At 43.5% G+C, this 12,795-nt stretch overlaps 1 protein-coding gene across 3 annotated transcripts in view; it reads right to left on the bottom strand.

Moving 5' to 3' along the window:
* PRKCZ (protein kinase C zeta) overlaps positions 1–12,795 on the bottom strand; it is an 865,288-nt gene that overhangs the window by 181,059 nt on the left and 671,434 nt on the right. For all 3 annotated transcript variants that reach the window (XM_078642457.1, XM_078642458.1, XM_078642459.1), the window contains 2 exons: positions 2,020–2,072; positions 1,382–1,570 (listed from right to left, as the gene is read on the bottom strand). In XM_078642457.1, coding sequence (XP_078498583.1) covers positions 1,382–1,570; positions 2,020–2,072 — 242 coding nt within the window. The remainder of the gene's footprint in view (positions 1–1,381; positions 1,571–2,019; positions 2,073–12,795) is intronic.

The raw sequence follows: 12,795 nt of genomic DNA, 5'->3' as shown, positions 1-12,795 counted from the left end.
AGGGTATGAGGCCATACATGATAGTCAGTCAACCACTCCTTCACATGTATAGAAATGATGTCCAGTACGGGTAAGCAGTCTACTTCAAGTTGTGTACAGTGACTGCAGATATTTCCTATGATGCACAGTCGAGAGACAAAGAAGCAGGCAGGAAATGTGTCCTACTCAATCCTGGGCAGCAGAGAGTCCTAGTAAAATACAGTTGAGAGGGAATAAAACCTAGAAATGCGCAAACATTAACAGTGGGGATCCGAGGGAATAAGGGCAAATGGCCAGGAAATGTGCATACTGCACAAGAGCATGTTTAATTCAACAACAGGCAGGTTATCAGACACAAAATGGATGGAAGTTCTGTTTCTTATACTGTCACAACCACCCTGCCCCATGAAGTGGAGGTGAATGCAAATGGTGGACATATTGGAAAGGAAGGCGCCTGTAATATCTATGGAAATCAAGGTTTTCACAGAATCCAAAATACAGACTCACGTGGAGAAATGGCCAATTTACGCACTGCCTCTCCCGCACAAGAGCATGCATGTCTCCACTGGCCACCAGTACACCTCTAGCTTCCAGCAGGAATCTTGCGCTGCAATACTCCACGCAAATGGCTATGTGTTTGTGAAACTGGACATACTCTTCATAATTTAGTCCATGTCCTAAAATTTACCGAGTCTCTATTAAACTTAAATTGAATTTGATTTTGTATTAACTTTACGTAAATATTGCTAAGTAACAATTAAAAAGAAATAAGTAATTATACATCTGATGTAATGACTCCTCATGTACTCACCGGCGATGTAGTGACATACACAGTCACAATGCGCACCATTAGCTCCCAATCCTGGCGCCCTACCCTAGTGACATTAATTTATCCATAAATATGCCCCATCTCTTCCACTCTACTGGTCATCACTCGTGCATCTGACATTTTTATGTAACCAGAAATGTTAAAATGTGTAGATCATTGTCTTATATCATTATATGCAAGGTTTTCTGCCCATATATTTTGGTAACCTCTTTTACTACATGAACTGCTAGGTAAGCTAATTTACATGCATTTTTTTCCCACCACTTCTCCCGTTCTGTGTCACTCCCAACACGGGGCCTCTGTGAGGCTTTCCGATTAATTCTTGAGGACACTAATCAAGACACAGACCCAGAAGCAGTTTTCACTGTAATGAAGCGACAATGTCCAAAAAAGAAACAAAAGGTAGCACAGATATGGAAACAAACAAAAATATTGGATAAAACATGCTGCAAGCAAGCCTTTCAAAGAGATGGAATTCTTAAACTCCTTCAGAGAAACAGAGCACTGGAACAGACAAAACGTGGAGGTAAACACGTTAAAATCTGAATAGGTATATAGTAGTAGGACCCTTACCTCATCATCATGGACTAATTCCTTTTTCACAACTTTCATAGCATATATCTGATCATTCTTTTTTAACCGTACTAGAAGAACTTTGGCATAGCTTCCTCGTCCAATGACTCGGATTAGATCAAAATCATGCAGGCCAAGCCCCGTTGAGATCTTGATTCCCTCCATCCCTTCAATGACCGGTTTGATGTCCTGCAAAGTCAGTAAAGGGGGACATTGGATTAAATGAGAGTCCATAACATAGAGCACTTGGGAGCTGGGGTTTGGTTGGCCCTGTCCCACTCTTTCAGTTTATTGCCCCCTTCCCCCCCATCCTACACAACGAGCACAGGCCTCACTGAGCACCAAAACAAAAGGATCAAGAGGAGGATGGAGTGAAGATTATAGATATATTTATAAGAACAATTTCACATGAGACACCAGAAATTAAACCTTTTTTGAACGCTAGAACCACACTCTTTCACTCTTTCCACTAGTGTCATATAGTTCACAACCACTCCAAAGTGTCGCCAAAACTCTCTACCCCATTAATGAATGACAGCAACGCTTCCAATATTTGACCCAAAGTTAACTATTATTTGCAGCACATTGCTACACTGTGAGAAAAAAACACAAAGCGTCAATCGACATTTTTTGCTCACCTCGGAATCATCTTTGTTGTTGTCAAGTTTTCGGCTGGATGAAATATAAGAAACTAAGAACAAAAAAACACAAACAGTTGTGTGTTTACTAGAACCTCATATTAATAATGACTGTTTTTAGTACACATAGTACATTATCCACATTCTGTACCTCAAAAGAGCATCTGCTAACTGACAACATGTACAGGTTACTTTATTTGGGTTTAGTATCTGCGTCAAGAGATGGACTGGAAGATGTTACAGAGCTGGAAGGTGCTTCAAAATGTCCTCCACCATGTTAAACCATGCAAGCGAGCTAAGAGGGTTGCGAGCGGTGGGATTTAGGGTGGGAAGCTCCACAAAAGTGTTTAAAACAATGCGGACAAACAATTCACTTTAGAATAACGCCATTTTCTAATTATCTTTTTACAGGTGGTTAAGAAGTGACACTTTCAAAAAGGTCCAATATTTAAGGAACACAAGAGGAGTAAATCTCCAAAGCTGCACATCTTGTGTGCGTGCCTACATTGCTTAGAAAACAATTGTGTGCTGTCCACTGGGTCTAAGAAATGCTCAGCCCTGAAAACAGCTCTTGGCCAGCCCCAGCCTAAAGCAGGTTCCTCTTTGTAAAGTATGCTCAGTTTGGCTCAAAATGGCAGCAAGAACACACAACAGTGAACATGCTTTCACACGGGGGAGTCTTTTTGCACCATACTGTCTTTCCAGAAGATGTTAAAAGCATCCTGAAATAAAAGATTAGTTAGTTACCTGTAACCACAGTTCTTCGGCATCACGAGCTTTCATAGTTTCAAAGGCGTTACTCGGTTCTCTTCATCAGGCTTGGGAACCTTGCTTTATTTAGGATATGTATACAGGAACAAATACAGTAACCGACGCACCTTCATTGTTTGGGCTTCTCTTATGTGGCCTTTGGGGTGGAGGAACAATATTCCATGCTTCCCGAGGCCATCAAAAGCCATAATTAGGCTCTACCAATAATGTGTCTTCTATGGGAAACCACAAAGATATCAACTCTGAAGAACTGCAGTTACTGGTACATAACTTTGGAACCTCCAGCTGGCTGTGGATTTTGCACAGGTGTGTGATTACAAGTACAACATTAAACCAGTACACAATCAAAGGCAATAAGGAGTGGGTAAGCACCATAATGAAAGAGCAGTGGAAGCTCTACTGAAGACTCAAGTTGCTTTCATTCCCATCACAGACAATGTTGTCATTCTTCATCATAATGGTTCACAGGTTGTTATGGCAAAAGTCAATGCAAGGATATAATAATGTCTAGCACTGTTTAGAAAAGTCTTGCCTTTGGAATTGTGCATGGGTAATAAACAACAATCCTTAGTACTGTCCATACAGTAGCTAAGAGCTCTCTTTGAACCCATCAGGTTGTGGTAAATAAATAAATAATACCCTATTTTTGACTAGGCATATATCATAACAGATAGCTCAATAAATAAGAGTCAAGATTCGAGGTAGTAGGAGTTGTTGCAGGTTTATTACAGCATAAGGACAGGAACAGGACGACCTGCATAGGAACAGGATGACAGGGCCCGGCAGCTGCCGGGGCTGGGATCTGGGATGAGCGCGCTAACGTTTAATAACAATACATGAACTTATATACATAACGCAAACACATAGCATTACATTGCAGTAGGCGTAACAGTGGGTGGAGCAGAAGGCGTGACGCGTAGCAGTCGCGAAAGATAAGAGTAAAAGTAGGTGTAACTGGGCATGTACATAGACATGTGGTGCAGACGTAACAGAATATGTCATGAATGGGGCGGAAACCATGGAGGGGGCTACCTAAGGAGCCGGGACCTCTAACCTGATGGTGCGCGCAAACTGGCAATGACGTATCACTAGGAGAAGCTGGGGGCTATGAACTCTGTGCTAGGAGCAGAGACTAAAGTCTGGAGGGTCGGAGCGACACGTACCTAAACCCTATCTAGTATCTGATGTTTAGGGAACATGTTGATATAAACTAGAAGTCAAGAGGGGAAGGGCTAACTTGACTCTAAGACTGGATCATGCATTAGTCTACATGTAGTGCGTGATGAGGAATATTAAATGACCATTAAATACAGTATTTCTCTAACATGGAGACGTGAAGGCTAGACAATGACGGAAACTATTGATGCAGTTCAGTAGCTTAGGAATGCAGAGAAGGAGGACTGAACTGATAGCTGGAACTATAACATACTTTTGGCAGACTCAGAGGCAGAGCCAAGCTGCACCGGGCACTGCGAGGCAGGAAGTAAGTGAAAGGTCGAGGATACAGGTGGGGGCTGTATCGCTCCTCAGCGAGGCTTCAGGAGACAGGAGCTGAATCTGATGTCCAGGCCCTTTTGAGGCCTAGAAACGGGGACTTTATAATGAAATAACGTGCACACTGAGAAACGTGGCAACGTAACTTTACATAGGCCTGATATTCGTATTATTCACGAGGACTGGAAACTGGCATACTAGAGGTGGACACAACTGTAATTGCGTCATTAATCAGACATGGGGAATGCATATGCATATTTAATCATGCACACATAACATATGATGGATGAGGCGTAGGGACACAGAACATGGCAAAATTTACTTTTCCACATTCCCTCCTTGTCACTACGTTTCCATCAGGAAACATCAATTTTCATGATACCATCTATCATTTCATACAGTACCATTTGCTCGTCTCGAATTGTCTTGGAACGAGATTTAGAACGGGGCTTGGGACTAGGAATACAAGAGGTAGCACAAATGCCGCAAATCGCAGGGCCACATTGTATACAGAGGCAGCAGCTAAATATGATCGCTACTGCGATACCTAGAAAGGACAGGACTTTCCATCCCCATGCGGAAATTATATTCCAGAACCAACCGGACCATGTCCAGGTGCCTGGATCTTGGTGTAACAGATGGGCAATTTTATGGAGTCTGGTTATAGCTGAATAAACAGACGGCGCGTTATTTGGAATGAAAATGCAGCAACTAGATCCGATGACTCTACAGGCCCCGCCTCTATCGGCCAGTATGACGTCAAGGACGAGACGATTCTGTAAAACGACAATTCTCATAAAGGATTGCTCTTCAGTTAAGTTACCTAGAGCGGAGGCAGTCTCATCTACTACTGCTTCAAGGATTCTTGTTAATCTACGAATTAGCTTACTATTTACAATTGTACCTAAATAAGGGAACACACCTTTATCAATATCAATGAATTGCTCTGCGGCGGTCTCAGTATAATCGACAATCGGGAGATTTCTCTTGTGTCTAGGATGTACTAGGAAGGAATTCCTATGGTAGTCAGGTGGGGCTAGAAAAACAGGTGGCAGTAGGAAGGCAATGTAACAGGTTCCCTCCCAATCGAGGGGCAGACGAACATATGCGGTTTGACCACAAACAAAATATGAATGACGTGAAGCTTTGAAAATAGATTTCCCACTGTCACTATACTTGACAACAGTAGTACATTCACTATGTCCTACATGTACGGAACCCTTATTTCGGACACATAATTCGCCTTTAACTGGCAGTACTGAAATAGCAGGTAAGTCTGGAGTAGTATCAGACTGAACATTCAGGACCATGAAATTCGACGAATAATTACCTAAATTATATACTTCATTTTCTAAATCTAAACCTGTTCTGTGGGGGAAACCTTGCTTGTCTGGAAAACATGTACTGTTAAGAAAAGACATATCTGTTGAGGATGACGTTAACGTAGACCATGCTCCACACGAACCATTATGTGAGAATGGATAAGGAAAGAGTGGCAGGACTCCCTTCGGTGTCTGGAAAGGGGGGAGTCGACCACACACCCAACAATTAGTGGCATTGCTGGTCTGGTGTGAGTAATGTAACATACGGATAAAAGAATTGTTCCGCATAGCGAGGCGGTATGAATATTCGTGAGGAGGCAGATCACTAAACGTGTGCTCTACTGTAGCATTAGCAGACTTATTTACATGAAGAACTGGAAAATACAGGAAAAATGCGTAACTGGTGCAGGAAATCATTATGCTGATGAATAATATGAAACTTAGAAAAACGATACATTGAATTGAGTTTTTACTAACTCTCTCACTATGGGGGTCTATTTTATACATGTCAGAAACAGTCTAACCGTTTCACCTAGGGGAGGACTTAGACAATCAAACTGACTGACTTATTTACTAGACCGGAGCTTTAACTTATACTCCTGCTGCGGAGTTTTCTCTACCAAGGGAGGGGTTGTAGCAATGTCATTTGCGGGACAGTCCTTAAGAGCAATGTTCTGGCAGTCCTTAAAATCCTGGGAATCCTTGGAAATGCTTTTAAAAACGGGTTTTAGTCCTTTAAAAAGTTTAACGTGAGAAAGGTGTAACCATCCTTTTCGGCCTTCCAACTTCACGGCTGTACGGGTGGTGAGGAGGACCTGACGGGGCTCCTTCCAACGTGGCTCCAGCGGACTTGATCTGTCAAAATTTCGGACCATCACCAGGGAACCTGGAACGATTTCATGCGGTGCCACCTCGGTATTGTCTGGAAATGCGGCAGCAACCTGTGAACGACATGAGTTGAGGGCAGACATCAAGGAAGCTAGGTAATCTGTCAGCATATTACATGAAACATCAGTAATACTTCGGGGTCTAGGAGTACCCCACATGTTTGGGGGGCGGCCGAATACGACCTCATACGGGGACAGACCTGATCTAGAATGTGCGACCATGCGCATATAAAACAAAGCGACTGGCAGAGCTACTAGCCAGTCCACACCTTTTTCTTTACATACTTTGGCGATGCGGATTTTCAGAGTCTGATTATGTCTCTCGACTAGACCGGCTGCTTCAGGATGGCGTACACAATGAAACTTCCACTGGTACCCTAATAACAGGGAAACGTGCTTCATGAGTTCAGATGAGAATGGCTGACCGTTATCAGAATATACGACTCTAGGGAGTCCGTATCGAGGGAAGAATTCACGAACCAACTGCTTGGCAGTGGTCGCGGCTGTATAATCTGGAACTGGATATGCTTCTGTCCATCTGGACAAAGCGCATACAACTACAAGGACATACTTGAAACCTCGACATCGCTCCATCTGAATATAATCCATCTGGAGGACTTCAAAAGGGTGGTCAGGGGGCTGGAAACCACCTTGTTCCACCGGGACACTTTTACCTGGATTAAACTGACAACATATCATACAGGTACGGACTTTCTGCTTGGCTGCAGCTCGTAAATGCTTGTTGAACCATATGCTCTGGATACTGTCTAACATAGCTTTTTCTCCTAAATGTGCTGGACTATGTGCGGTATTAATAATGACTTGAACCATAGAGTCGGGGAGAAACCATGTGGCTCTACCCTTTGTTAACCATCCTTGATCTGTCTGGACCCCTCCTTGTTCGGACCATTTCTTGATTTCCTCAGGAGTAGCATGTAACTGGATATCTATGACATCTTGAGTAGGGTACTTAACTGTCATACATGTAGTCGGGTCTGGAGTATGTGTCATGTTAACTGGAATGTCTGGAGTCTGTGCTGTAAGCTTGGCTGTGCGATCTGCTAGATCATTACCTTGGGAGATAATGTCAGTAACTTTCGTATGTGCTTTACATTTCATGATAGCGATAGATGTCGGTAAATGTATGGCATCTAACAGAGCTTGAATAAGGAGACCATGCTGAATCTTGGTTCCATGAGAAGTCATGAAACCTCTCTCCTGCCAGAGCACTCCGAAGTCGTGTACAACTCCGAATGCGTAACGTGAATCTGTGTAAACATTAACTTTCAGGTTCTTGGCGTGTATGCAGGCTTGTGTCAGAGCAACTAGCTCTGCTGCTTGAGCGGACAGGGTATCAATACGGTGTGTTTCAATAACTTCGGTGTCAGTAGTCACTGCATACGCGGCGACTAGTTCTCCTGTACTTGTTCTCATACATGAACCATCCACATAAAGTGTCAGGTCAGGATCTGGTAACGGAATGTCTGTCAAATCTTGTCTTGGTTTTGTCGTAATGTTAACTACTTCCACACAGTCGTGTGTGGCAGAATTTGAACTAACTGATGGTAACAGTGTAGCAGGATTCAGGACGTTGCAGCGTCTAATTTCTATGTGTGGCTGGAACAGTGTCAATTCATAACCTGTTAAACGTGCAATTGTCAAGTGCTGAGTTTGTGTTCGGTTTAAAAGAACTTCCACGGAGTGTGGGACTTGTACTGTCAGGGAGTGTCCTAAAACTATGGAATCACTTTATCTGATAGCTAGTGCTGTGGCTGCAACTGACTTGAGGCACGCAGGCAACGCCTGGGCGACTGGATCTAGTGTGCTTGAAAAATAAGCACAGGGCTTGTATTGTCCTGCTTGATCTTGTGTAAGAACAGATAATGCTGTACCTTCACGTTCAGTGACGAAAAGTGTAAAAGGCTTACTGTAGTTCGGTGTAGCTAGAACTGGAGCTTGGCATAGGGCTTTCTTTAACTCGTTGAAACTAAGTGTATGTTCAGATGTCCAAGGGAGAACAGTCGATACGGCTGCCTCCTGTGTCGTTAACTGTATCAGTGGCTTGGCTAGAAATGCATACTGGGGAATCCATTGTCTACAATAAGAAGTAAGGCCGATAAAGGCACGTACCTCCTTCTGGGTTCTGGGCTGGGGAAGACTCGCTATTAACTGGATACGGTCTGGTGTCAACTGCCTACCCCTCTTGGACAGCAAGTGTCCTAAGTATACCACTTGCTGGACACAGAATTGAAGCTTCGAAGGGGACACCTTGTGCCCCATCTCGGCTAGGAAATACAGAACCGTGAGTGACGCTCGCTCGCAGTCACGTTCAGAACGGGCTGTGATCAGTAGATCATCGACATACTGGAGCAGGGCAGTGTCAGTTGGCATGTGAATGTTGTCTAGTTGTCTCTTAAGTGCTTGACTGTAAATACTAGGGCTTTCTGTGAAACCTTGAGGAGCGCGTGTGAACATATAGCTCCTTCCATTTAAACAAAATCCGAAAAGAAACTGGCTGTCTGGATGAATTGGAACACTAAAAAATGCATTCTTGAGGTCTATGACAGTGAAGAACGTGGCTTCGGAATCAATGGCTGTCAATAGGGAAGAGATGTCTGGGACAACTGGGTACTGCGGAATAATACATTTATTAAGCTCTCGTAAATCAATCACTAATCGATATACTGGGGGTGCATTTGGATCAGTACGTTTCATGACTGGAATGATCGGAGAATTGCATACATTGGAGTCAGTTTCTACAACTACTCCTTGAGCGATGAGCTCGTCAATAATTTTGGATAAGGCTGCTACAGCCTCGGGTGGCAATCTGTACTGTCTGATTCGTGGTAACACTACACCTGGTTTGAGAGTCACACGATAGGGTGTGATTTGCATGTAACCTACATCAGTTGGACCTTGCGCCCATAAATGCTGCGGGACTTGAGACAATCTTGAATCAAAATCTCGTAATACATAGTGACCCTTAAAGTCACGTAGGAACAATCGTATTCCCTCTGGGGAACAGCATATGACTGCACCTAACTCTTTCAGTGTCTTAATGCCTAACAGATTTTCTGGACATGACTTAGTAAGTAACAGATCAGTAGTACGGGACAATGGACCTACTTCTAGAGTAACTGGCTTTGATATTTCATTAACTATTGGCTTTCCTGAAAATCCAAGGGAAACATTTCTTGAGCCTGAGAGCGGAGCCCCTGGAACTTCGGCATGACTAATTGTGGTCCTACTTGCCCCTGTATCAATTAGAAACTTTCTGTCTTTCCCTAGTACTTGACTATGAACATAGGGACCTTCTTGATCTACAGGTATCTCGATGAGAGGCAAGCCTACCTCCCTCTCTAGGCTGTTTCATGAATATGGCTGGTACTCTGGATACTCGGACTGTGCATACTGGTACATCTGCGATGTAACGTGCTGTGTTGCAGCAATAGGCTGCGGTACTGTAGCTGTCTGTGGTGCATTCTGTGACTGAGAAGTCTGTGAAACTTGTTCTTGTCTAGGCGGACGTGGTCTTTCTTTTGTCTTACCAGTAGCTATGTTGTGTTTCAGAACTGCACACTCATTTATAAAATGACCTGGCTGTTTACAATAATTGCAGTTCCCTTTAACGGGAGCTGCAGGATGACTGGCTTGATTCGGACCCCTCTTCAGACTGTCTTGAGGAACAGATTGTGCAACTAGCACTTTCATTTTCGTGTCTTTCATACGTTTTCTTTCGTGTTCTTGCTCTTCTCTGATTCTATTCTGGTGATACTGGAGCATCTGGAGCATCTGGGACGGAGTATTAGCTTGCCAGGTGCTTTCGACTTTCAAAACTCGATTTTTAATTTGTGGACTTGAATTCTCGACTAATTTAGTAACAAAAAGGTGAGGGTATGACTCACTACTTGTCTTGAGGCCACTGTTGATACTGAAACATTTTTCAAATCTAGAATAAAAATCACTAATATCTTCGTCTTGTTTCTGTTTACAGGCTGAGATTGCATCCCAGTCTTCTTTTCTAGTTGTCAATAATCTGGGTAAAACTTGAATCAATAATTCTGGTAATTCTTTACATTTATCTCCAAGACCGGTACCTGGTACTCGTGCCTTGTCTTCAGCTTCTAGAGCTGTCCAATCGATCTTTTTCTCTCCCACCTCCCATTCTTTTTCCTTTAGTTTTTCATACACCCCTGCGGGTAGCAGGACCTTTAACATTTTAATGATATCTGGGTAAGTGTATTCTCCCATACGGAGCATGTCTTTTAATTCTCTATGGAACCCTGCTGGATCTTTGTCATGACAGGGAATTAATTTCTTCATTTCAAGGAGTTCCATCTTTGTGATTGGAGTGTATACAAACACTCGTTGCATTTCGCCACCCGCTCCTTTAACTGGGTGGACTTCTCGTAACGGATTCTGTCTGTCTATGTAGAATGATTTACTTTCTGGGGGTGAGACATGAACAAAATGCGGGTTCAAGAATGTTCTATATTTGTGGCGCTGTTCTAGAATGACACTAATTAAATCGGTACCTAGACCTCTCCATCTGTACTGGAGTAACTCGTTCAGGATATCATGTAACGGACCTGGATCAGAATGTTGACCCTCATACAATGTAATGAGGTGCTGAATCATATACATACCCACCAGTCGTTGCTCGGCTGGGGGCATTTTCAGAAACATTTGTGCCACTATTTCGTCTGGAAAAGTGGTAGAATCAGTAATCCATCGGACTGCTGATCGGACTAGTTCTTGTTCATGCATAGTACTTAATTCACTATAACCGATTCGTGATTTCAGAATGTGATCGGTAGCTTGGAATACTTGTTCTAGGGAACCTTGTTCTGGTGCTGGATGATGGAAAATAGACTTGTGTTCTAGACGTAAATGGCGATCTGGAAATCTAGGTTTTCCTACATACGCTATTCTGGCGGTATTCTCGTCGTCTTCCTCTTCAGGATCAGAGATACTTTCTTTCTCGCTTACTTGTGCGGCTTTACGCTGTTCGTGTATCTTTATTATCTCTCTACGGATTTTCTTGTACATACTTTCCATGGCACCAATGGTATTGTGCTTTCCTTCGGCTATATTATCACTCCACTTTGTCAGGATTTTCATTTCGGCTGGATCTTTAGACGGGTAATCTTGTTCTCTTATTAGACAATTAATTAAGAACTTTAATATCATACGCCGGATCTCGGCTTTCCTTTGAGACATGGCATCACTAATACTTTCTGGATCATCCCCTGTACGGATGAAACGATATATTCTGTCTAGATCTTCTTTCATATTCGGCAGGGTGACTAGATACTCGGTCACCCTCCTCACGCGTACGGAGTATAAAACCATATTAAACTCGCCTGGAACTGGGTCATAGGCACATTCGCCAAGGGTTTGCCTGATTTCTGTAACAGACTTATTACTTTTAGGAGTACGCTGTGATGCTTGAGCATGTAATTCGAGTGCTGATAAACGCTTGTGTGGCGGTGGGGTTTGAGGAAGACCTCCTCCTGCGGCCCCTAGACTGGAATCATCAACTGATGCTTTTCCTGGCAGGGTCGGTAATTGTAACGTGGGCTGGACTTGTATGGCGGGCTGACCCGGGGGAGCTGTTAAGGGCACCCCGGTGTCTGGAGGAGCAGGAATTACCTGATTCACAGGGACTGGCGGAACGTGAACAGGATTTGCATATTCGGGGACTGTGTCGTCCAGATAGGACGAAATAAAAATATCAGCTGCGGTCGGTTTGTGACGTAGCTTGGTCGGAACTAATGGTGGCGGGAAGTTACTGGATGCCTCTGGGGTCGCTTTTGGCAAGCCTTCGGCAGGAAGAGGATACATACCCTTAATGAGGGCATGCCTCTGTCTATCTGACTGTTCGGCTTTGACTCGTTCACCTATCTCGATTAATTCTCTTTCTTGGGCTCGTTCTTGGGATTCTCTACTTAACTCTGACTTTCTGACTTCTTTTTCGGTTCTTTTATGAGCTTCTTTGCGCCATAACTCGATGGCATCTTTCTGTGACTGTCTGGCTTTCTTTTTCCATAATGCTTCTTCTACTCGCATGATGCATTCGGGATCCCATGTACCCGATACGGGCCATCTATACTTTTCTTCTAACTGTCTGGTATAATCTACCCATAAATCTAGATACAATATGGCGCTTATGCCATGTTTCTGATACATAAAATGACCTGGACTGTCCCTAGGCGGAACAGGAACTGCTGCTTCCAGCAGACCCTTTCTAGTTTTTAACTGACGTAACTTGGAAAAGATGGGCATGACTGAACTGTAATCTA

Source organism: Lissotriton helveticus, chromosome 5_1 (assembly GCF_964261635.1).
Source record: "Lissotriton helveticus chromosome 5_1, aLisHel1.1, whole genome shotgun sequence".
Lineage (NCBI taxonomy): Eukaryota > Metazoa > Chordata > Amphibia > Caudata > Salamandridae > Lissotriton > Lissotriton helveticus.
Note: the sequence above shows the minus strand (reverse complement) of the source record. Positions and strands in the feature narration are given on the sequence as shown.